Source organism: Salminus brasiliensis, chromosome 23, assembly GCF_030463535.1.
Source record: "Salminus brasiliensis chromosome 23, fSalBra1.hap2, whole genome shotgun sequence".
Classification (NCBI taxonomy): Eukaryota; Metazoa; Chordata; class Actinopteri; order Characiformes; family Bryconidae; genus Salminus; species Salminus brasiliensis.
The window spans coordinates 32,056,445-32,082,256 of NC_132900.1; the positions used below are offsets into that span (position 1 = coordinate 32,056,445).

The following is a 25,812-nucleotide window of genomic DNA, read 5'->3' on the forward strand; positions in this document are numbered from 1 at the left end:
AAGCCATCTGTGGTTGGCACCGGATGTTGACAGTACGCGTTGCTATGGTAAAGGCGCAGTACGCTAACTCAGGCTGCGTGGTGATGAACCTAGTGAATCGATTCTTTCGAACTGTCCGTTTCAATGACTCGAGCATCCGATTGAACGGGGCTTTTTTTTGCAGTGCCTAAATTAAATATGTTCCTATCTTAACTTTACAATAATCTTTTATTGATTTAAGGTATTTGTACTCATTAATTAAGGGATAATTTTCTAATCACAGGGAATCAAATAGTTTATTATTATTATTATTATTATTATTATTATTATTATTATTATGATTGCTGTAACAACATGTTAATACTTCGCTCATTTATCATTTTTCACATAAATGAACTTATTCTAATGTCTGTAAATTTAATTTAACATATAGATTATAACATTATTAAAGAATAATATCATAATATTAGATAACTACAATAGTATCACGTGCATCATTTCTGTTTTGCTATTGTTTAATTGATTTAAAAGTCATTAATAATAAGATTTATAGTGTTTTCTTATTTAATGAGGGACACAAGCAACATATACTCACCCCCTGGATCCTCTGGGGTGGTGTTTTATGAACTAAGATAAACTAGGTTTATTTTATTACTGACATTTGATAATAAGATAAATTAATTAATTAGCTTATTATTAGTTAGTTAGTTAGTTAGTTAGTTTGGAATTTTATTAGACGTTTTCTGTTGTTGCCCAGAGGCCACAAAGTACAGTTTGATTCAGTTGAACCTTCGAATCGATTCGTCTGATTCATTGAAAAGAACGGTTTGAAACGAGCCCCTTCGAGTCGAGCTTCGCTACAACAAACCCAGCCGTGTGAGGATGGTGAGCAGAGGGCAGCAGCTCAGACCCGGCAGTGTACACCAAGTAAGACAGGCTGCTTTACAGGGGCTGGGCCAGTGTACGGTCAGGGGCTTCTCCGGTCGTTGGTATTGGACGTAGCCCGAATGGCAGGTTGTGGGAACCGAGTGTAGGTTTGGGAAGCAAGGCTCTGTGTCGGGCTGTGGCCCGGGGTCAGGTCTCTGGGGAAGTAATTAACTAGACTGCTGCTGAAGTCTGATATTCGAGGGATTCGAGGGAAAGTCAGCAAAGTGTGAGGATGGAGATGGGAGGTTTTGTCATGTGACTTTAGTGTTTTTAGGACTCGTTACTGCAGCTCGAGGACTTCTTTTTCAGGTAGGTGCACATAAATGAGTCAGCTGTGTAACACCTGGGCTCAGGGTCTCAGTGTGATGCAATAGTTTAAAGCTTTGTGTTTATACATGTCTCAGACCTTTAATTCTGTTAACCTATTATTACAGGTTCAGTTTAATAGTAGTAATCTAAGTTCACTAACATTTTAAAATTAAGGTTTAAAAGTTAAAAAAAATTATAAAATAAGTTAAAATAATTAAAAATAAACATTAGAGTGGGCAAAAACAAACAGCAGAGGAAATAAATACGTTTATCAGCATGAACAGCTGTTATTTAGAGAATTCTTTAGTTTTAGATGAGTGTGAACACATTTAAACTGCAGTTTTTACAGGTGAGTTTCATTCAGTAACTTTTCTGATTTTCCAGTTATTTTGTAATGAATTCTTAAATTTGCACTTTAACTCAAGAACACTTGAATTATTAAGGAATACGATATAATATTGCTACTAAATATTACTTACTCAGCGAGGCTGAAATTTGAGGTTTAACTTTATTAATTAATTATTAATTAGTTTAATTGTTGGTGACACAAACCAGGAATGAACTATTCAAATACACCAAACAACGACTGTAGAGTAAACTGTATATTATGAAGAAGTATTAATGATTGATTATCTGTGTATCTGAACATCCTGCATTGTACTGATCCTTTTTAGCGTTCATGATTCCAAGTCTTCTGAATCTACGATGGAGAAGTACGAGAAGCTGGCTAAGATTGGAGAAGGCTCCTATGGCGTGGTGTTTAAATGCCGCAATAGAGACACAGGCCAGATAGTGGCCATCAAAAAGTTTGTGGAGTCTGAAGATGACCCCGTCATTAAGAAGATAGCACTGAGAGAAATCCGAATGCTGAAGGTAAGGAGAAAGCATCTCTGGTCATTCCTAATCCCCCTAATCACACACACACACACACACGTCCTCCTGTAACAGACATTTCTTCTCTTTCGCACATTCCTGGTCCACCTGCAGCAGCTGAAGCATGTTAACCTGGTCAATCTTCTGGAGGTCTTCAGGAGGAAGAGAAGGCTACACCTGGTCTTTGAGTTCTGTGAACAAACCGTCCTCAATGAACTGGACAAGCACCCAAGAGGGTTGGTCTTTCTTAGCTTCTCTGTCTTGCTTACATTCTTTATCTGCATGTTTCCAGTCACCACAACATTCAGAGGAACAAAATAATCAAATATCATCAAATACTCAGTATTACTATAATAATAACTTCAGAATTAAAGTCAGTACTATTTGTTGACTGAAATCAGGATTATAGAAGTTGGCTATTTTAATTTCTTTAAGACTTTAATGTTCACAATAACCTCAAAATATAGCTTCAGTCGTCTCTACCTTCACATTAACAAAACTGAAACGCTGTATGTCCAAATGTTTGTGGACACCCCTTTTAATTAATGGATTTGGCTATTTTAAGTTGCACCCATTGCTGACACAGATGTGCAAATGCACACACACAGCTTGTCTAGTCCTCTAGAAAAATACTGCCAATAGAATAGGACTCTCTGGAGCAGATCATCATGACCCTATTGGCTCCATGCTGCCTAATGCCAGGCGTGGGCTAGAGGGGTATAAAGCCCCCCAGCAGTAGAAGAACTGTGTTGTACTGGTGGTGGAGCTCCATCCAGTACTTTTGGGATGAGTTGGGAATGATGAGGCGGGGCGGTGATCATCATCCATCATCCTGACCTCACTAACACTCTTGACACTGAATGCAATCAAATCCTCACAGCAATGCTCCTCTAAAATCTAGTAGAAAGACGTTTTTTTTCCTGGACAGTAGAGACAGTTACTCCAACAGAAGCAGGAGAACTCTTTTTAATAATCCCTTGATTTCAGAAGAAATGATGGATGAGCAGGTGTCCCACTTTTATCCATATAGTGTATGTATACTTTCTGGCTACTTTCCCTCCACACTCCTCTGCTCACTACAGCTTATAGTTGCTAGTTTGTTTGTTTTCGTTTATTTATTTATTTATTTTCTACTTTTAACTTCTTCTTAGACAAAACAATTATCTTACCTGCTCAAGACAGGGGCTAAACCAACTGTGGCTACATGCAGACCTTTTCCCAGAACCAAATTTCTAGCAGTGCAGTTGAATCCTGGTGGACAGGCTCTGGTTTAATCATTTATCTGTTTTTAGGTTTGAGGCATTTTGGGCATTTTCTTCTTTAACCAGAAGCATTCTGACCACCTTGTGACCATTTGAGGGTAAAAACAGGCTGACTGGTGGCTGAGGAAAAACATGCCTAGTGCCAATGCAGCATTAACCTTATTTAAACCTGTACTAGTGACTGTAGAAATGTGCAGTATACTCCTAAATCGGATTATTTTTCATTCTTGGACTAATGCTTGGAGTCTTCCAAACAGCTGAAAGCTCACATTCACTGCATTATTACACGTACGACTCAGTTTCAGGTGAATGCCCCAGTCAGAATTCTTTGGGCCTGCTCCTGCCTAGTCACTGTTGGATTGAGTGGCTGTGGTTTAATGGAGCTTACTTTTTGTGTAAAACAAATAAAATGTGTATAAATATAAAGTGTATAAATATTTATTTCTAATAAAAGATGTATAAATAATGTCAGCTAGTTTTAGGACGGGTCTAATGGTCTAATGCATTGGAACTGTGACCTAAGGCCCACCCACAGCAGCAGGCCCAGCTGTTTAAAGAATGCTGGTTTAAGTGGGATACCAAAAAGTCACCAGAAGCTTTTTAATGCAGCGTAGTGCGTGACTAAAGGTCACTGGGCCGGGCCGGTTCTAGATCTGGCTTCATTTGTGAGTCCACAAAAGCCAGCGGCTGTCTAACTATCTCCATCCGAAGGCCAAAAGCCTTTTTGGAGTAACCTTAGCTGCCTCTGAAAACAAAGGCGCCTGTTGCTACGGGAGACTGGCAGTGCGTTACTACGGCGAAGCTTTTCCCCTATTGCTCTGCATGTCTTTTGAAAAAGCAAGGAACAGAGCCGAAGACGTATAGCTTTCTGTTGGTCCTCCAGCGTTCTTATGTCTTGACAACGGCCCCTCTCTTTGTGTTTCTGTGTTCTGTAGGGTTCCTGAGGCCCAGCTGAAGAGTATCATTTGGCAGACTCTTCAAGCCGTCAACTTCTGCCACAAAAACAACGTCAGTTTCTGCCATTTGAACCTCATGCCCCTAACCTCTTTTGGCCTAACAGACAGTGCGAGCTCTGTGATGAGTTCAGCTACAGTGTCGTCCTTTTCTCTAAGACAGAGAAAGCTCGAGAGCCTCCGTACTTACATACAGATCAGTGCCAGGCACTGCTGCAAGGCTTCTCGAGATGAGGTTGCTTTTACAGTTTAGACCTGAAGAGTGAAGCTGAGATAGAGACCTGTGCAGATCTGAGTGAGACGAGCCTATTATAAGTAAACATTGGGTCTCATTCTCACACACACACCACATGGACAAAAGTATTGGGACATCTGCTCAAAGAGATTAAAAAAAATAGTTGATCCTACTTTTGTTGGAGTCTCTATATTTGTATATGTATTGATATATGTCTACTATATTTTGGAGGAGCATTGCTGTGAGGATTTGATTGCAATATGCAACAAGAGCGTTAGTAAGGTCAGCATGTTGAATGATGATCACCACCCCACCTCATCATCCCCAACTCATCCCAGAAGTACTGGATGGAGCTCCTCCACCATCATTCCAGAGAACACAGTTCCTCCACTGCTCCACAGCTCCTCAATGCTGGGGGGCTTTATACCCCTCTAGCCCACGCCTGGCATTATTAGACAGCATGGAGCCAATAGGGTCATGATGTTGATCTGCTCCAGGGAGTCCTATTCTATTGGCAGTACTTCTTCTCTTCAGGGACTAGACAAGCTGTGTGTGTGTTTTTGCACACCTGTGTCAGCAGTGGGTGCAGTGGAAAGTAGCTGAATGCATTCATTAGAAGGGGTGTCCAAAACATATGGACATATAATGTAATTATGTAAGTATTACACTTTTAGAAGTGTAAGAAACCCATGAATGAGCAGGTGTCCCAATACTTTAGTCTACATAGTATTACACAAGTCTATATATGGATGTACATGAAAGTATATCATGTAGTGTTATGAGCATTTCTGTGTAGTTGCTAGTCTGGAGGAGATGGTGTGTTCAGCTCTGTCAGTCTTGGTTTGGTCCCAGAAATACTCACCTCTCAGTGACCTGTTAACGCTGATACGTCTTGGCTAGCCCTGAACAAGTGCTCGTTTGAATAATGCGGGGAAAAAGTGAAATCTGATCACAGCTGGACAGTGTGTGTGTCCTCCTTTCTGGTCAGGTGTAATGTGTGTGAATTGATTCAGTGTAAATGTAGATTTTAGGAGCCCAACTTTCTCTGAAACCACTGCATTCTGATGAAATTCCCTCTTCAACCCAAGAGGACACACAAAGCCTTTTAGAAGCCATCCCACATGGACGAAATAAATACTCAACATGTTTGATAATAGCTATATTTATATAATATTTCTAAAAGAAAATTTAAATGTATTTTTAAAAACGTATTTGGCATGTATGAAATTGGCCCGTAAATATATTTTTATTTTTTAGTAATTGGTTTAAAAAACAAGCTGAAAATCACATAATCTAGCAGCATATTTACTGTGTATCTGTTCCTATGAAACTTGTTTAGTGTTTCTGATTGTACCCAACAGTGTATTCATCGGGATGTGAAGCCAGAAAACATCCTCCTGACCAAGACGGGCGTCATTAAGCTGTGTGACTTCGGCTTTGCCCGCATCCTCAGTAGGTCACCATCTTCCCCTCCTGCCTTTCTTTGTGTCTCAGCTCAAGCACTTCTGTACTACAGTGAATTAGCCTAGTGTGGGACATCTTCACACTGGAGGCGCTGAATAACACTTAGTTACTAAAAAAACAGCTTAGTTTCGCAGAATCCAGTGACTGTAGAGAGCATGGACAGCACAACGCCTCTCAGAAGTGAAGCGGCCACAGGTCTAGCGCCTCTGCTGGCTGGTTGCAGTATGATGTGTAGCTCCGCCCATTCCCATATGTTTCAATGACAGAATATTAAAACATGTTCCTCCTCTAAACTCTAAACTGTCCCTCCATCACCAGAGTCTCCAATTCCAGCAGTTAGTCTCTCTGTGCTGATATTGGCCAGTTTCTAACCCTTACTCTGCTCTATCGTAAGAAGGCGGGGCTACACTTAGGAATGAACTGATTGACAGACAGAAAATAATTGTTATTCACTGTAATGTATGCATTATTTAATTGTGGGCATTTCTATTGGTCCAATGAAGTAAGTAAAGACCAGTAAAGAACAGTTTCTTCTTCTTAACAAAAAAAGGCCCGGTCTCTCTCTCTCTCTCTCTCTCTCTCTCTCTCTCTCGCGCTCCGCATTTATGTGCATTTAGCATCCTTGCTTCTCTAATGACTTATTTATGCTGCTGGCCTATGTCACCTCTCTTTCTTTAGCTGCTCACTTTCAGCCTTGTGTGAAGTCCAGGGCCTCCTAAACCCGGTCAGCCAGTTAGTGCCACCCAAGCTCCGCTTACCTTCCTCGTTCTTAGGTTTCAGTGTATTGTTACCATAGGCTAACATGTAGTCCATCATTCGGCATGCTGTTGTAATCCCCTCTTTATGATATGTGTATGTCCACGTCTGTACATGACAGCTGGCCCAGGTGATGACTACACGGACTACGTGGCCACCCGGTGGTACCGGGCTCCGGAACTGCTGGTGGGGGACACGCAGTACGGCCCCCCGGTGGATGTGTGGGCCCTGGGCTGCGTCTTTGCTGAACTCCTGCACGGAAACCCTCTGTGGCCTGGGCGGTCCGACGTGGATCAGCTCTACCTCATCCGCAGGACGCTGGGTACGGCCAAAGTCCCTCAAACCTTTCACCCAATTTTTTTCAGCCTGATACTCACTGATGAATTTCTTCAACGCCTCTTTATCTCTGAGTATATCTGTGTAAACAGCCTCTGTACTGACAGGCTGGCCCGTATGGTAACTTCAGAATTAATGGGCGGAGTCAAACAGCATGTATATAATGAAACTATTTTACACACTTTCACAGAACATGTGAATCTTAATGGCTGCCTGATCAGGTAAAACTTTTCCAAACTATACCTGATTGCTTAATAGGTATTGATAGGTATTGATTATTGATTGAATTGATTATTGAATCATTAATAAGCAGTTATAATGTATAAATCAAAAGGAGCGGTGACCTGTTGCTTATCAAATATTGAGCTCACTAATTCATCTATATTGTTGATTATGTTGCTTGTTGCTTATTTTACTCTGTCCTCTGAATCAGTCAGCATCAGGTATCAGGGGAACATAATTCCAAAGATTTTCAAATGTGAATTTAGTCGTTTTGTATGGTAATATGGGCCAGATTAGATTAGATGAATATTATTGATTAATGGTTGTAACTCCAGTAACAAATATCAGATGAAGCTGATTGGTACTGTGCTGACTGATGGAGAAGATAAAGTAAGATACACAACCATACGCATCATTACAAACAACATCAGGTTAGTGTTATTATTTGTGTTATAATATACTTATTGTGTTATTAATAATAATCCTATTAGAGTTCATAAGCATAATTATCATAACACAACAGTTTATTAAAGTCTATACCGTATCATAATTATTATAAATGGTCATGTTCTCGAGTGGTCGTGTAACTCGCTGATAAAGCTTTACCCCACTGTGTTTATTAAAGTGTATTAAGGATTAATAAAGGCTTTGTCCTCTCAACTTTAGGGGACCTGATCCCTCGTCACCAGCAGGTTTTCCGCTCCAATGTCTTCTTCAGTGGAGTCAGCATCCCTGAGCCAGATACCATGGTAATACACACACACACACACAAATACACACACTCACAAACACGCACATAGACAGCAAACAGTAATAATAGTACTGGGTGATGAATGAATAGTGTGTTATTGTAGGAACCGCTGGAGAAGAGGTTCCATGGTGCAGCTCCTCCTGCCATTGCTGTGATGAAGGTAAGCTTTAGTAGAAGTAATGAATGACTGTCCGCTGATTGATCAGTATACAGTATGACACTCAACCCCCTTTTACAGAGAGAACTATAGGAACATTTTGCGTTCAGCTGTAGGATGCGCTGGACCAGAAAAGATCTGCTTCAGAGGTCCTGAGCTGTAGAGTGAGCTGTTTTAGCAGCACATAGAGGACCAGCAGCATTAGGTTATAATGTAATACAGACCCTTTAACCTCTGGATGATAACCTACGCTTCATTACTGTCGTAATTTACATCAGTTTTTTAGGCCCCAAAATAGAACTCGGGGGGACTCCACACAATCTGGTAAGCTAAACGGCTGTTTAGTAGTTTTTTGCTTAATAATAACAGAATAAATAATTGAATCATAGGTTTAAGTGTTTATCATTATCAAATATAGGCTGATAATGATTTTTTGTCTGAATGTACGCAAGCAAGTGTTCAGAGCCTGCAGTGTGTATCTAACAGCAGTCTGGCTGAGGGTCCACCCCCTTTTTAACCCATTTGATGTATTACTTTAACCAACAACAGATTATTTAAGTTACTCAAATGTGGAAAATGGCAATAATAGCAACTAAAAATTTAGTATAGATAAATAAAGTATAGACCCCAACGTCTACTAGGTAACCTTTCTGGTTAATCTGGTCATTGTATTACATGTTGAAAATATATGTGTGTGTGTGTGTGGGTGAACGTGTGTGTGTGTGTGTAGTCCTGTCTGGTGATGGACCCTGCTGGAAGGCTGTCGTGTGAGGAGTTATTAGAGCTGCCGTACTTTCAGGAGGAAGGCGGAGCAGGGTGGGGCAGGGAGGTGGATCGTCCCGGCAGAAGGCATGAAAAAGTCCCCAGACGTAGAATGCCTGGGGTAAGATTTGCTCATCTGCGGTGGATAACACTGGCTGCACTGATTTCATACAACATGATTTTAAACCAACCCTGAGTTATTTAAGGGTGCACACTAGAGATAGGAAAATTCATCGGCTTTGTATCAGTATTGAACAGTTTTCAGCCCAAATATGCGATCGGCAATCGGCCGATATTTCTCTAACGTAGTCGACCCAGAGAGCCGATCAGTGTAGCCTCTTTGCACCAGGCTCCTCAGTCACAGCACACTGCGGGTCCTTGTTCAACCACTAGATGGAACAAAGGAGCTCGTATTTATTTATCCGGTAAGATAATGCATCGCTAGTGTCACTATATAAATGTACTTGTTATGTTAGCATCATGCTAACCGTCCCGGTACTTTCTCTCAGTTTAACACTACTTCCAGCAGCTACACATCATCACCAGTGTTTTGCTTCAGCACAAACATTCTGATTTATCTTGGGATGATTTGAGTTCACTTTGCTTTAAAGCATCAAATTACGCTATGAGCGCCCCCTAATGGTGAGCTGTACACATGTATTTCTGGACAAGCTGACAGATCCAGAAGCGTCACTGAAAGGTAGAGAAGCACATGGACTGAGGCGGTGGAGTAATACTACAGGATTTTACACTAATATGACTTCAAGTCCCATAGTGCAGTAACAGCAGCGTTCCGGCCTGGAGTGGGAATGACAGAGACGCCCTTCTCCCTGTTCCAGTCAGTGGAGCATCAGCATGATCCTGAAGCTGCTGATTTAAGATAAATTGCTGCGTGCTGCTGCTTTAAGGCACTGCATGTTGTTTTCCAGATGCAGTATTTGCCTCAACTCCCCAGCAGTAACATCTCCCCAGCACCCGAGCTGAAGAACAAGCACAAACCCAAATACGACCACCATCTGCCCAACATCTGAGAGGGAACATAAAGTACATATGTAAAGTAAATATGCAAATGAACATATTGTAGACATGAGCAGCATCGTGATTGGTGGCATGGTTGGACTGTGCAGAATAAATCAGCATATTACTTAAAGGAGCTACATGTAATAATTTGGGAATTATAATGATTTAACTAATATGTAATAAGTTAGTTGTACTGTAGCTTTGTAGGTGTTAAGTCAGAGCCTGCTCATCTACTGTGCCAAATGTAGTAGCTGGTAGTGTGTTCTGTGGCATAGATGCACAATAAATATATATATAGTTATTATTATTATTATTATTATTATAGATTTAATGCAGGTTTCCTTTTCATCTAAGAATCTCCCCACAGAGATTACTGTAATTAGCAGTAGTTTTACAGTAGTAAAGGATTTTAGCATGTAGCTCCTTTAAAGTCTTTCTGTGCCTTTATGCATCTTTTCCTTTCTGTACCTGGAGTTTCACCACTGTGCGTGCCAGTCAGTTGGTAATACATTGCACTGTTACTACATAGGGACCATTTTTCTTAAGCACCTAATGGAGCTTTAATGAAAGGACACATTCATTGTAAATGAACAAACATCAACTGCACAGACAATTTGTAGAGAAACATTTATTAACAGTAAAAAAATCATACAAATTCCATTTTCAGCACATTTGTGTTTCTTTCAGTTTACAGATCTGCCACTATTTGACTGGACGTACTGATATAGCATATTTAGACAGGAGATGTATAATTACACACCACAGTTTTCTGTGAGACTGGAAGAAAGGTTCTGTGTTGGACAGCTTTGGAACCTGACCCTGTTTTTTGGCCTAGTTTTCTGAACGGCCTTATTTGGAAATGTACAGTAAGAGCTACTGCTACTTTCTACCCATTGATATTCAGTAAGGGACAGTGATCCGCCGCTCTCCTGACATTTGGCTTGACTGATCGTCTCCGATCGTCTTATCAGATAACCAGGCTGAGTGACGGAATGCTCCGCACCCGCACCTCACTGCCTCATCTTCTCCTGCTCACAGGCCTTTAGGGTAGAGTGTCTTTGTTTACATCCTGAGGAATTATGGAATTATGCAGGATGTAATATCAGCAGAGAGTGGTCTGTGCTGCCTTGTCCACATGCAAAATCTCAATTAGTTGCTTACATGTCTCCTGTATTTTTATAGGAAGCCTGTGTAAAAAGGTATATGTGGTGTCAGCCGTCGCATGAACTAGATATGTCATATCTGGAAATACACTGACACTCAAACAAATGTTTTTGTTTTTACTGCAAGAATTTGTAAAATAGTAATTCTCACCATTCAGTAAAATGCAAAAGTTTGGGCAACTCTGGACACTATAAAGAATCTAGTAAGTAGAAGATGAGCTTTTTTATTTTAGGTACTTTTGGTCTCAAAGACCAAACAGGATGTTAATAAGTAGGGATCTGGAGGGTACCCAAACTTTTGCTTTGGTCCCTTTTCCTTTTTTATTGAAACTGTAAAGCATGGAAATGAAAAGTAGACATTTGGACCAGGGGTCCTTCTTACATGCCACTGTATATGTAGACATATCTGACCATAGAGCACAAGACTGTGGGAAATGATTGCTCTAGCTTAATTAACAGCGTTAGCTGCGTCGCTTAGGTTGTAATATATTATACACAACGATCGGCCATAACATTAGTACCACTGACAGGTGAAGTGAATAGCATAGATCATCTGGTTCCAGTGGCTCCTGTCAGGGGGTGGATATATTAGGCAGCAGGTGAACAGTTAGTTCATGCACCTCTCTGCAGTGGTCAGAACCTACCGACAGTGCTCCAAGGCAGAGCACTCGGCCTGAATGAAGGAACAGAAATATGGGGGGTTTAATGTTTTCAGGGATGGTACGAAGACTGGCCCCATGACACTGCAGTACTGTCCGTGCTCAGCGGGGGGTGGCGATGAGGTGGTATTTGCGGGGCAGGTTTGCAAAGCCGCTGATTTCAGGGGTGGTGTCCATGTTGTCCGGTCCTCCAGGGCAGCTGAAGGTGAAATGCTGGAGCAGAGTCACAATGAACATAAAGAGCTCCATACGAGCCAGAGACTCGCCCACACACGAGCGCTTACCTGCGGGACAGAGGGACAAAGAGGTGGTCAACGCTAGTTTATACTTTTGTCATTTTTAAATGATTATTAACTAAAGAAATTGGTTAAATAGTGATATTCATTATTCTGTACTAAGCAATGGCAATTATGCATATTAAATTAAAGCATTTTAATTATAGGCACATTTATATATATATAATGTTCCTTTCAGTCTAACTTCATTTTGAATATTGCTTTTATTACTACATTTTGGATAATCATTTAATTTAATCATGTCATTGTAACTTTATTCTGGATAAATGATGTACTTTTACTGTTAGTCTGGATTACAGTTTCATTATTATTTTATTTTTATATTCATTTAATTTGAACTTGGAACTGCTGACAATTATTTTCCAGAATTTCATTTTGAATATTATTTGTATTATAATTTCATTGGGATGTTATTTTTACTTGGATTAAAATGTTAATATTACTTTTTTTTTGCAGATATTTATTTAATTTGAACTTTCATTACATTGTTTTATTATAATTGCATATCTAATCTGCATATTTATTTTTTATAATTTCATTTACGACATGGCTTTTTATTTTTGCTTTATTATAAATTTAATTATATATTTCTGCGTATTATTTATAATGAATAATTTTATCTTTATTCTGTATATTTTATTGTTATAACATTGTTGATGTTCATTTTTTTTGTTTAATTTCTGCAGATTATTTGTATGAAATTTTCCCGTGCCAGCAATATAGTTCAATAATTTATACCCATGCTAAAATATATACACACACCTCTGTAATGAAAACATCCAGACCTTTAAACAGTAACAGACTGGTTTAGAGAAGCGGCTCATACTGAGACACAAACCTCAGACCTGAGGTCAATAATTAACCCAGTGTGTTTAATCAGCAAACACAACAAACAGTCTAAAGTGTATGTTCGGAGGTGTGTGTAGGTGTGTGTCCGGAGCTGTGGGGGCTTCCTGCATTTGCTTTATGATTGTGTTTGTGCATATGGAAGGGTTCTTTGGTGCATGACTGCATTTACCTGCAGAAAAAGGGAGGAAGGCGGGGTTCTTCTTGAAGTTGCCATTGGTGTCCAGGAAGTGCTTGGGGTTAAATGTCCAGGGGCTGTCCCAGTGGTCTTTGTCCCTCAGAACAGAGTGCAGCATGGGCAGGATTACCGTGTCCTGTAGGAATGGAAGGTTAATACACTGAAGGTCACTGAGAGGTTTAGTGAAAGGTTTCCAAAGGTATACGTGTTCTCTGTAGGACTGGAAAAGGGTTCTTTGACTCAATAACAGTGAAACAGTAGAAAAGGGTTCTGACTGTAATGTAATGCTGAACCATTTCAGCATTGTTGGTGATTATTGGTGATTATTGGTGATTTCAGTACTGTGTTCAGTTCCACACACACACAGCCAGTAATTTCCATAGAAAAGCATTAGCTGAATAGTGGAGCTCTGTCCAGTACCATGGAGTCTGTGGTCCAGAACTAATGAACCAACATCAGTACCTGACCTCAAATGATCTGGAGGCTGAAAGCAACTGCAAAAAGCAACTAGACATCGGACTGTTTGTATTTATGTGTTATGTAAATAATATCTATAACACATGTTCATAAGAATAAGCAGTGAATCTGATTTAATGATGGAATTATAATATCTGTAATTGAATGTTTATATACACGTATCATGGACGTGAACTTCTTGGCAATGTTGGGTTTTTAATTATTTCTAATTATTTTCCAGAACCTCTTAACTTCCTGTTAGTGATCATGATGGACTACAGCTGGCAGCTTCTCCGTACCCACATGAAAAGAGTGTTCATGTTTGTCTGCTCCAGGGAGTCCTATTCTATTGGCAGTATTTCTTTCTCTACAGGGACTAGACAAACTGTGTGTGTGTGTGTGTGTGTGTGTGTGTGTGTGTGTGTGCATCTGTGTCAGCAATGGCCGCAACTTAAAATAGCTGAATGCATTCATTAGTAGGGGTGTCCACAAACTTTTGGACACATACTGTATCTAACTAGGTATTCTGGGTACTTCATGTTCTGCGTTCTACCTGCTACTTTTCTCAGTTGGAGTCAGTCTTGTATGTTACCTTGGGAATCATGTAGCCTCTGAATGCGATGTCTCGTATGGCGTAATGGGGAACGTTGAGTGGTACCAGATCCACAAAGCGCTGCACCTCGTGGATCACTGCGTCAGTGAATGGGAGAGACTTCCTGTCGTCCATCATGGGGCTCCTGTCTTGTCCAATTACAGCGTCGATCTCTTTCTGCATGTGCTCTGATGGGACAGAATGAACGGACAGTAGTGTGTATCATTAGGCACCTTCGGTTGCACCGTGGGATAGCAAAGCTGGCTCTTGGGTCGACTCCTGCTTTGCGCTTTTACTGAAGATGGTGTTCCAGCTCCATATTACAGTCCAGTAAAGCAGTGCTTTGCCTTAGGGGCGGTTATAATGGTCTTACCCTGTATTTCGGGGTGCTTGATCAGCAGCATCAGAGCGTATCTGATAGTGGTGCTGGTGGTCTCTGTCCCAGCCAGAAATAGGTTTAGGACAGTTGCTGTCATATTATCATAGTGGAACTCTGTGTTGGGGATGTCCTTCTCCTGTTGGAAAACCCAAAACACCCAGTGTTAACATCACACACTTGGAGGTCAAGGAGTGACATTTAATAATTCTGTAATAATTCCTGTAATTCACACAAGGTCAAAATGAGACGTACAGGTTGAAGAATATCCGTACACCCATACAATTCCCTAAATGGTTTGACTTCCCAGAACCTCTTAACTTCCTGTTAGTGATCATGATGGACTACAGCGGGTAGCTTCTCTGTACCCACATGAAAAGAATTTGATTGACAGCACTTATTGTGTTTGCCATCACACAAAGCACACATCAAACGCTTTCCTAAAATCCTCAGTTGAAAATGCACTGTATGGACAAAAGTATTTGGACGTTGCTCATTTACTGTTTCTTCTGAAATAAAGAGATGTCAGGATCCTGTGATTGATCACCACTTCACCTCATCCCTAACTTCCCATTCATTCCAAAAGTACTGGATATAGCTCCACCATCATCATTCCAGAGAACACAGCTCTTCCACTGCTCAACAGCTCAATGCTATAGGGGGTGTTTATGGATGGCCCTACTGGAGATGTTGCCTGCAGCAATACGAGCTATCAAAGCAATGACTAAAGATAAGGCTTTGCTTACCTGCTTGAGTCGGATTAGGAAGCAGTCGATGAAGTCTCGTGGGTTGGCAGGGTCCAGAGTCTCCTTGTGCTTTTGTATTTTGCCCATGGAAAAGGTTTTGATCTCCTCTAATTCATCCATGATCTGATGATGTTTGCCTGGAATGAGCTCAACCAGCCGGGGGAAGATATTATACAGCTGAGAGATGAGAGGAGAGGGTGTAGGTTGGTGATGGCTGACTTGGTGTAACATGGTGGAAAATTTTTACTGAAAGAATGAGCGTGCAAATCTGACTCAGCCATAAGAGGACATCTGGAGACAAAAATAAACTAAAAATGACAAAGGATCTTTGAATTCTGACTGGAGGACTGAAATGTAAGTTTCCTCAATTTCCATCAGTTGTCTTTATATGGTTTGAAAAGTCTCCAGAGATGCCTTCACTATCAACAACTTGTTCAGAACACAGCAGACCGGGTTGTCTTCAACGTTTCTAAGTTCAGCCATGTTCAGCTCCTCCTCTGCTGCGTTCTCTCCTCACTGGCTTCCTGTAGCTGCTGCCCCTGGACGCTGGCCTACAAAGCCAAGACTGGACCAGCCAGCCCCTCTGTACTTGATGGCGATGGTCAAAAGCCGATCTGCACCAAGAGCTCTTCCAGCTTCAAGTACGACTCGGCTCGACCCGCCATCCTTTAAGATCCACGGAAGACGAGCGTCCAGACTTTTTACTGTCCTGCACCGAAGTGGTGGAACGAACTTCCCCTGGGTGTCCGAACAGCAGAGTCCAACGCTCGCTGTCCTCAAACCCAGACTGAAGACCCTCCTCTTCTGAGAGGACTTGGGTGAAGAGTAGAGTATTATGGTCTCCATATTGACTTGTGTTTAGTAGAGTCTAAGATTAGAGGAGCTCTGAATTTTAGTCTATTTAAACTAGCTGAGGTTCTTCCTCAGTAAATAGTGAAGCTCTGGAGTCACTCTGGAGAAGAGCATCTGCTAAATGCTCTAGATGTAAATCTTAATGTAAAGTCCTTCCTCCTCATCATGACCTCTTACCTGTCCCCACGAGCTGCTGCCAAAGCGTAGCACACCAGAGAAGATCTGGAGAAGGCGAAGGAAGTTGTTGTCTTCGTAACTGAAGCGCTGACCAAACACCAGCGCACAGATCACATTGGACACAGTTCGGCTCAGGTAGGCCGTGGGGTCAAATGGATGAGCTAGAGGAAGCAAACAAGGTGAAACATCAACAAACATCAACTTTAAACCACAGCCTTCGGACATGTTTGACCTGAATGATTTAGCTGGTTTGTTAAAAGTCCACTTACATTTGGTTTCTCTGAAAGCGTCCAGCAGGTATCTGCTTTCTTCCTGAATCCACCCTTCCATCCTCTTGCGGCCCATTCCAAAGTCTCGGAGGGTGGTAAGTGTAAACCTCCGGAGCTGACGCCAGCGCTCACCATTACTGATGGTCAGTCCTGAGGGAACATATAGAATGTTGCAAATTCTCAGAAACACAGTATTGATTATTAATAAATAGTTTAGATTAAAGACTGGTGTCAGACAGTTTTTCATTTAGTGTTATGTTTAAACTCAGGCCACTAGAGGGCAGTGTTGTACTCAGTCTTCAGATCCCACTGTTGGATAAAAAGTCCAGTCTATGAAAATTAATCTTACCGTAGCCTTTCAATGCTCTCAGAACAAAAGGAACAGGAGCTCTGCCTACGAAGTCGTCTGCATTGTCTACGAGTGCCTCCTTCACTGTGTCATAGCCCACCAGGACCACCACTCTCTGTGTTCCCAGATATGCTGTCATCACAGGCCCGTAGGTCTCACTCCACTGTTGAGACAGACAGACTTTACCAACATGCACCACTCTGTCCTGAGCAAGTTAGGACTGTGTCCCCAGTCCCATCTATTGGAGCATTACTGTGAGGATTTGATTGCATTCAGCTACAAGGTCAAGGTGTTGGATAATGATCACCACCCCACCTCATCCTCAACTCATCCCAAAAGTACTGGATGGAGCTCCACCACCATCATTCCAGAGAACACTGTTCTTCCACTTCTCCACAGCTCAATGCTGGGGGGCTTTATACCTGGTATTAGGCAGCATGGTGCCAATAGGTTCATGATGTTTATCTACTCCAGAGAGTCCTATTCTATTGGCAGTACTTCTTTCTTCTTTCTTGCTCTGAAGCCCGGCAGTGTTACACTGCCAATCACTGAGCCTTTAAATGTGGTTCTTCATGACACTAACTGCTGATGGCTGCATTAAAAAAAATGCTCTTTTGCTTATATTAAATCCGGGTCACAGTATTGGACAAATAAACAGAAACAGATGATTCATGTGGTTCTCATGAACTTTACTCCATACACCTGCCCCCTCGCAAGTAGCTGCAGCGACGTGCACAAGCATGCCTGCATTCCTCTTACCTTCAGAAAGGTCTTAAAGGGTGCTCGGTTGTCCATAGTGAGGATATTGCCAAGTAGAGGCAGAGCTGGAGGTCCTGGGGGAAGTCTGTATGTCTTTCTCCTCCATCTCACGAACAGTAACAGGACCACCACCAAGCCCACCAGAAGAGACGTGCTGGAGATGTCCATGCCTTTCCTCCAGAACCTGAGCAGCGTCACAGCGTCAGTGTTTCCGAGCTGGGCTTCTTGCTTCTCACCTCAGCCTGTGTTTCTGCCTGTCCTGGACGGCACCTGGGGTTTTATACGGGGTTGACTGGGCTCCAGGAGGAGTGGCTGTGGAAGTGTGAATGGGACAGAGGTGAAACTCTCAGGTTTGCTTTATGCACAGTGCACCCTCACCTGCTTCCTCCATGACTGCAATGTTTACAACTCCTGAAACAGTGTGGGGCACAGCTGTGGAGAACAGATGAAATTAGGGAATGAGAGAGGGCCCCATACAATCAAATCACCCTGGTTCTATTCTTTTGATCATTTGCGTTTGAACAGAGGGGGTCTGAGTTTCTGCAGATGTTCTTCATAAAAGCTAATACTGAAAGTCTTCTTACTGTGTCTGTCCTGGGGGGGTTGGGGTGGCCTCTCAATGGTTGGTAGGGTGAGAACGCCCCCCCACCCCAGCTCCTCTCAACACACCCAGACTTGCTTCATTGCCTGTGCTGTGATTGCTTTGGGTTTAAACTAATATCTGCAGCTTAAACTGAGGATATCTCATTTAATTCATGCTGTTTAGTCTGTTAGCAGTAACACCACGCACACACTGCATGACTTTAACACTCCCACCTCATCCCAGAGCACTTAATAAAGCACTAAAATCACCTCTGTTATGACTTTTATTGCATTTACACTATCACTATCATTAACACTTATTGCACTTCTTCTCCACAGGTTTCTGCAGAGTTTAGTAAGCTCTACATGCAGGTTGCAGAAACTGAGATTACAAACATTATAAAGATTATTATAATATTTTTTAGAATATTTTTACTAGTTAAAAGTCATTTTATCCATTTAAAAAGTGTTTTATTCTTCTGGCCGATCATGTCTGCTTGTTTTAAGTATTATTTCTTGATTAAAAATAAATCATATGTTGTTTCTTAAATGAAGAAAAATATCTGCCAGTAGAATAAGACCATTTTAGAAGATAAAATACCTCAAAATAAGCAAAAATAAGTTAATAATCTTCTGATATCACTATAATAATCTCAAAATGAGAAATATCAGATATTTGGGCGAGATTTAAGAGATTTTCACTGGTAATGTGTGTGTGTGTGTGTGTGTGTGTGTGTGATACTTTTTTTTTTTACCAGGTTTTGATCCATGTTCTCGGCAGTCTGTTTTTAATATGAAAGCAATCAATTAAAATGAATTAGGTAGTCATAACAGCCCGAGTCTTTCTGAAAAAAATCTGAAAAAAGACAATGTAGACCAGCATGAATTCTGTTTTATGGGGGAGACACTACCAGGCATTCTGTTACCAAGTAAAAACAGTTCAAATCCCAATACTTTTAAAAACCTTCCTGCAGAAATCCCGTAAACAGATGAGCCCTTTCTGACTCTTCCGTGATAACCAGTCACTCCTGAATATTAAAGATCATATTGGAATTAAAAATGAAGTAAACATAAGCAGCACAACCTGAAAAGGTTCTTTCTTTTCTTTATTAGTAATTAATACACATATTTTAACACATCAAAGACAAATTCCCTTTCATAAAAATACATCACATGGATTGTTTTGTTTGTAGTGCACCATTAAAAATAAAGTGTTCTTATAAAAACCGGCCATGGTGATACCATAGAGGAACCATGTTGGTTGCTGATGTAACTGACGCCTCTGTTACAGATGATATGATGATAAGTGTCTGTAACTGAAACACACAGCTATGAGCTGCTGTTACCGTGTCTGCTGAGTGGTTGACTCTTAATTAGTTACGCAAACAAACCCTAATAAACTGGCTCAGACTGAAAGCGTTAGCTACTTTTGAAAACATGCCTTGGCATTATGGGAAATGTAGTGCCTGCTGGTGACATCTCATATAATAAAACTAAGTTGTGGCCACGCCTTAGTATAACAATCTAATACAATTCCCATGTCTTACTGACACTCCTGTCCCCCTGTAAATTGGGTCTAATGACGCCCCTGGAGCAATGGCACTCTGGCCTCTGCAGTCCTGTGTGCAGTTGCATGTTCCTGTAGTTTCCTAAATCACATCATCTGTAGTATTCCTTAGACTGCTGAGTAAACCTGCAGCACTGCGCTTGGTCAACGGGGGGAGGCGATGAGCTGGTACATGCGGGGCAGGTTGCCAAAGCTGCTTAGTTCAGGGGTGGGGTCAACACTGTCCGGTCCTCCAGGGCAGCTAAAGTTGAAATGCTGGAGCAGAGTCACGATGAACATAAAGAGCTCCATACGAGCCAGAGACTCGCCCACACACGAGCGCTTACCTGCAGGGAGAGAGAAGGAGCAGCTTCACCGCTGTTCAAACCTCACATAGTATAAATACAATTATTATACTTTAATATCAGTATATTCATTTCATATTAAAACTTGACATAAAATAGAATTGTGTTGTAGTTAATATTTCAATAAAATATTGAGTAATATTCTGTGAAGTTATCCACCTTAACAGGCATATTGCTTTTTATTAAAGCTATAGATAGAGATAAATAATATAGAGAAAATTCAGGTCCAAAAAGTAAAAGTCCACCCCAGAATTTTGTTCCAACTGCCTGACAAGAGTGTTGGTGAGATCAGGATGTTAGATGATGATCATCACCCCACCTCATCATCCCCAACTCATCCCAAAAGTACTGGATGGAGCTCCTCCTCCACCATCATTCCAGAGAACACAGTTCTTCCACTGCTCCACAGCTCCTCAATACTGGGGGGCTTTATACCCCTCTAGCCCACACCTGGCATTAGGCAGCATGGAGCCAATAGGGTCATGATATTGTTCTGTTCTGTTGGCAGTTCTTCTTCTCTACAGGGACTAGACAAGCTGTATGCGTGCATTTGCACATCTGCGCCTGCTATAGGTGTAACTTACAGTAGCTGAATGCATTCATTAGAATGGGATGTTCACAAACTTTTGGACACACATCTTTGGCATCCGAAAAGACGCAGAGCTCTGGTCATTAATATGTACAGTGTATGTACAGTAATTACCATGTCTAAGTGTGAAAAATACTGACCCGGGGGGAGAGCTGCTCTAAGCCCCTGCACTGCTGTGGGTTATGGTGTTCAGCAGTAAAAGCATTTACCTGCAGAAAAGGGTAAGAAGGCAGGGTTGTTTTTGAAGTTGCCGTTAGCATCCAGGAAGTTGTTGGGGTTGAATGTCCAGGGGCTGTCCCACATTCCCTCCTCTTTCAGAACGGAGTGCAGCAAAGGAATGATCACGGTTCCCTGAAGAACCCAAACTGAAGGTCAGCGACCAATTACAGCTGTGAGAGTGGATGTCTGGCCTTGTTGTCAGATGTGCACTCAAAATAAATAAATAGCATTTTTACTAGCATAGTATGTTACTCTGCCTTTCCATGTCATCCGTGTAGTTTGGACACCTTAAAGAGTTAGGACTTAACCACACTCCCTTCCGACAGACACTGTATGTAGTTGAAAGTCTTCAGTTCTTGTAGCTGGACTTTCCCCTCACTTTGCTTTGCTGAAGATTCTTGTTCATAGGATATTCTTGCGTATGCTTCGTCTTGCTGCACATAAATATAACCTTAACACTCATCTGGCTGCTCTAGATGGTCTGTAACACCACGTTCTGTGATGGGGTTGTAGGTATAACGTCTTTTGACTCTTCCATCAAGGTTATTTTCATGCAAGCAATGCTGCACAGTGGAACAGTGCACTGACCTCAGTCTTTAGCCAGTTGCTTAGAGGAATGCACCAAAGAGCACCGCAGGGGGTCATTCCTACCTACGACCATCAAACTCTATAACTCCTCCTTCAGTGTGTGAGACTATGGTTCAGCTGTGCAGTTCTCAAATTATACTGTTCATATGTGTAATAATAATAATTATTATGTGTAATAATGTAATAATTATAGTACTGTAACTCAATTTAATGTGTGCAATAATTTTCTATTACCAATAAGCCTCTTTACTATATTCATATAATTTATATATATTTACTTTTAATTTTTTTCTCAATTTATTCTCTCTTTGTTCAAAATGTATTTTATTTTATATTGTAGAGTGTTTATTCTTACACAAACAGTTGCAACTGTAATAAATGCAGTTTCCCTCCTGGTCAATAAAGTATTTCTGATTCTGTCAAAACGAGGTTAGAAAAGTCTAAAATGGTTTTCATTTTTTTATTGTTAAAATCTTGTGTTTTTGATTAGCTTTAGAGGCTGTATTTACTTCTAATCAATAAAAACGAAAATGTGGCATTTGGCCAAGGGTGCCCAAACTTTTGCATTGCAGTAAATTTTGCAGTAAATTAAAAAATCTTTCCTTTCTTTAATAAGGATGCATTCAGTGCCTGTAAGCTGAACAGCCCTGTTCTGTTAACTCGGTTTAAGTGTGTAAGCGTGATGTACTGAAGCTGAGTGTTGCTGGTTATCAGTGTTCTTACCTCAGGAATGGCAAAACCTCTGAATGAGAAGCTGTGTGTGGCGCAGTGAGGAAGGCTGAGTGGAACAAGATCCAGGTAGCGCTGCACTTCATGGATTACTGCATCTGTGAAGGGAAGGGCCTTTCTGTCTTGCATTACAGGGCTTCTCTCTCCTCCAATCACGGTCTCAATCTCCTTCTGCATTTGATCTGATGGAACAGAGTGGCAGGCAGCATTAACCTGCGCTCCAGAAGCATGAGAGCTGATATTAATTCAGTTAATTTAACAGGATTTATTCACATGCACGCCAGGCATGTTGCAGTTATGACAGTAAGCACTCAGTTCTTTTAGAAGGGTAAGAAACAGACATGCCTTGTATGTGTGGGTACTTAATCAGCAGCATTAAAGCATATCTGAGTGTGGTGCTGGTGGTTTCAGTCCCAGCTAGAAACAGGTTGAGGACAGTAGAGACCATGTTATCATAGTGGAACTCCGTCTCTGGATTGTTCTTTTCCTAAAGAGAGAGGGAGACAGGTACAGAGTCAGCTGTGTCCAGAGTAATGATCCTGTGACTCTAATGAATGCTAACAGCATTTCCCACTGACCTGAGGAGAACCTGACCAGCACTGAGTGGCAAACCCATGTAAAGACTAGAGCAACTAGAGCGGCTAAACAAGAAATGTGGTTCCCTGAACTGATTAAATGCTTTATTAAACATACTGACACTATGCCTAATGCCAGGCGCAGAGTAGAGGGGTATAGAGGGGTGATCATCATCCAACATTCTGACCTCACCAACTCTTGTTCCTGAATGCAATCAAATCCTCACAGCAATGATAACTCCAAAATCTAGTAAGTAGTCTTCTTCTCTGGACAGTAGAGACAGTTACTCCAACAAAAGCAGGATCAACTCTTTTAATACCCTTGATTTCAGAAGAAACAGTAAATTAGCAGGTGTCCCAATACTTTTGTCAAATAGCGTAGCTCTCCAGGAGGAGGGCTGACGAGCGTCAACTGATAGCAGCTTGCCGAGCCCGGGTGTCGAACCTACACCGCTGTCATCAATAGCCCGGATCCGCTAACCGCTGAGCACCACTGCCCCATAAAACTTTGTACCCCGAACCCCGGTCAGGTGAAGATACCGTCCACTATAATAGAGGTGGGAGCCGCATAATGCTGCCTGTAAGGAAACAACATCCACAATCAAAATAACTTCACCAACAGCAGAAGCTCACCTGCTTCATTCTGATGAGGAAACAATCAATAAAGTCCCGTGGGTGGTCTGGGTCCAGGCTCTCCTCATGTGCTTTAATTTTCTCCATAATGAAGCCCCTCAGCGTGTCCGTTTCTCTTAGGAGGGTCTGGTGACGACCTGGCAGGTGTTTCATCAACCAGGGGAAAATGTTGTATACCTATTAGAGGGGTTGACATGACCACTGCTTAGGTTCTTCACTTCATGAGATCACTCTGACATTGTATGATATGATCTACAATAAGCAAACCTGGACCCCTTTCTTCTGGACTGTCCTCGTCTTACCTGTCCCCATGGGTTGCTGCCAAAGCGCAGGATTTCAGAGATGATCTGGAGAAGACGGAGGAGCTCATTGTCTTCATATCTGAAACGCTGCCCAAACACCAGTGCACAGATCACGTTGGACACAGCTCGACTCAAGACGAAAGCGGGGTCAAATGGGGCGGCTATGTGAAGTAAGCACAGCCATGAACCTTCAGACTGAAGACCAAGACCATTATCTTCTAAAGTAATGAAACAAACTCGATTACAGAGCAGTCGGCTATTTGTCAGATTTCGTAAGGCCGCTCACATTTGGTTTCTCTGAGACTGTTCTGAAGATGTTTGATCTCCTCCTGAATCCAGGTCTCAATCCTCTTGCGCCCCATCCCAAAATCTCTCAGGGTCATGAGGGTGAAACGCCGGAGCTGACGCCAGCGATCTCCGTTACTGATAACGAGACCTGGTAAGAGTGGAGCAGAAAGAGAACGATTGAATGATCACAGCTCACTTTCCTATAAATACACTATAAATCCTGTAAATACACTATAGCTATGTCCAAATGTTTGTGGACACCTCTTCATTGCTGACACAGATGTGCATATGCACAGACACAGCTTGTCTAGTCCATGTACAAAAGAAATACTGCCAACAGAATAGGACTGAGTGCATGAACCTATTGGCTCCATGCTGCCTAATAATGCCAGGCATGGACTAGAGGGGTATAAAGCCCCCCAGCATTGAGCTGTGGAGCAGTGGAAGAACTGTGTTCTCTGGAATGATGGTGGAAGACATCCATTCAGTACTTTTAGGATGAGTTGGAGAGTTGGGGATGATGAGGTGGGGTGGTGATCATCATCCAACATCCTGGCCTCGCTAACGCTCTTGAATGCAATCAAATTCTCACAGCAATGATAACTCTAAAATCTAGTAGAAAGTCTTCCTCTCTTGACAGTAGAGACAGTTACTCAAACAGAAGCAGGAGACTCTTTTTTTAATACCCTTGATTTCAGAAGAAGCAGTGAATGAGCAGTGTCCCAATACTTTTGCCCAAAGTGTTTCATATTAATAGTTATTAATAGTAATGGTCTTACCATAACCTCTCACAACTCTGTGTAGAAAGGCGATTTGGGCTCTGCCTACAAAGTCATCTGCCTGGTCTACCAGGGCCTCCTTTACTGCATCATAGCCCACCAGAACCACCACTCTCTGGGGTCCAAGGTACACCGTCATCACTGGACCATACTTTTTACTCCACTGTAACAGAAGATAGGCTTTACCAGAACATGCAGCTAAGAACTTTGTCAAGTGCTTTCACATCACAGCTCTTTTTCTCTGCACACTGAAATGCCTGCTGTTTCCCAACATCTGGAGAGTCTGGAAGCGTCTGTAGAGTCGTATACATGATCTCTTACCTCAAGGAAGCTTTTAAAGGGTGCATGTTTGTTCAGCATGAAAAGATTGCCGAGCACAGGCAAAGCTAGGGGTCCCGGAGGAAGAGGAAGTCTGCGTCTGTTACTTTTCCATCTGACCACCACAAGCAGACCCACCACAAAGCCCACCAACAGCAGTGTGCTGGAGATCTCCATAACTCTCCTCTGGTGAGAACATTTACTGCTCGTCTGCTTTCAGGCTCTTCCTCTGTTTACTACCAGCCTGAAGCTCACAAGATAAGGCTTGCAGCAGTGAGACAGTTAAGTAGGAGGGGCAGAGCTGAAGCATGTGACTGTTTTCCTGCAGGCCACAGGCAGAGTGCACTGCTTCCAGTCGGGGTCAAGGCCCAACAGCGGCAGCTTGCCGAGCCCGGGTATTGAACCCACAACCCTATCATTAACAGCTCGGCGCTCTAACCGATGAGCCCTTAGTCATATTAGTGTTAGAGTTTAGGCCGCGGGGTGCGGTCGCTCTGGGCTGAGTGTGCAGTGGTGACAGTTGCAGTAATCTCTTCAGATTACCAGGGGACAGCATCTGGATTTAATGGTTCAGG

The 25,812-nt window shown here is 41.9% G+C and overlaps 3 protein-coding genes across 5 annotated transcripts; 1 reads left to right on the forward strand and 2 right to left on the reverse strand.

The window, feature by feature from the left end:
- The first annotated feature begins 839 nt into the window (after positions 1-839).
- LOC140545653 (cyclin-dependent kinase-like 1) lies at positions 840-12,325 on the forward strand. Of its 2 annotated transcripts, none has more exons than XM_072668564.1 (10): positions 840-906; positions 1,890-2,088; positions 2,203-2,324; positions 4,286-4,358; positions 5,900-5,990; positions 6,880-7,080; positions 7,983-8,065; positions 8,171-8,227; positions 8,955-9,107; positions 9,916-12,325. In XM_072668564.1, the coding sequence occupies exons 2-10, from the start codon at positions 1,921-1,923 to the stop codon at positions 10,015-10,017; spliced, it is 1,050 nt and encodes a 349-aa protein (XP_072524665.1). In that variant the 5' UTR covers positions 840-906; positions 1,890-1,920; the 3' UTR covers positions 10,018-12,325. The 2 variants fall into 2 exon arrangements, with proteins under 2 accessions (XP_072524665.1, XP_072524664.1); XM_072668563.1 differs by having other exon boundaries at positions 846-1,215.
- LOC140545652 (cytochrome P450 2G1-like) lies at positions 11,862-17,892 on the reverse strand. The gene is made up of 9 exons (XM_072668562.1): positions 17,725-17,892; positions 16,966-17,128; positions 16,617-16,766; positions 16,348-16,508; positions 15,319-15,495; positions 14,570-14,711; positions 14,197-14,384; positions 13,143-13,284; positions 11,862-12,112 (listed from the first exon to the last, which is right to left on the reverse strand). The coding sequence occupies exons 1-9, from the start codon at positions 17,890-17,892 to the stop codon at positions 11,931-11,933; spliced, it is 1,473 nt and encodes a 490-aa protein (XP_072524663.1). The 3' UTR covers positions 11,862-11,930.
- Positions 17,893-19,395: 1,503 nt separating this feature from the next.
- Positions 19,396-25,464, reverse strand: LOC140545651 (cytochrome P450 2G1-like). 2 transcript variants are annotated; one of them, XM_072668560.1, is made up of 9 exons: positions 25,241-25,464; positions 24,920-25,082; positions 24,139-24,288; positions 23,853-24,013; positions 23,551-23,727; positions 22,688-22,829; positions 22,337-22,524; positions 21,016-21,157; positions 19,396-20,199 (listed from the first exon to the last, which is right to left on the reverse strand). In XM_072668560.1, exons 1-9 carry the CDS (start codon positions 25,412-25,414, stop codon positions 20,018-20,020), a joined length of 1,479 nt encoding a protein of 492 aa, XP_072524661.1. In that variant the 5' UTR covers positions 25,415-25,464; the 3' UTR covers positions 19,396-20,017. The 2 variants fall into 2 exon arrangements, with proteins under 2 accessions (XP_072524661.1, XP_072524662.1); XM_072668561.1 differs by lacking the exon at positions 21,016-21,157 and having other exon boundaries at positions 20,038-20,199.
- Between the last annotated feature and the right edge of the window lie 348 nt (positions 25,465-25,812).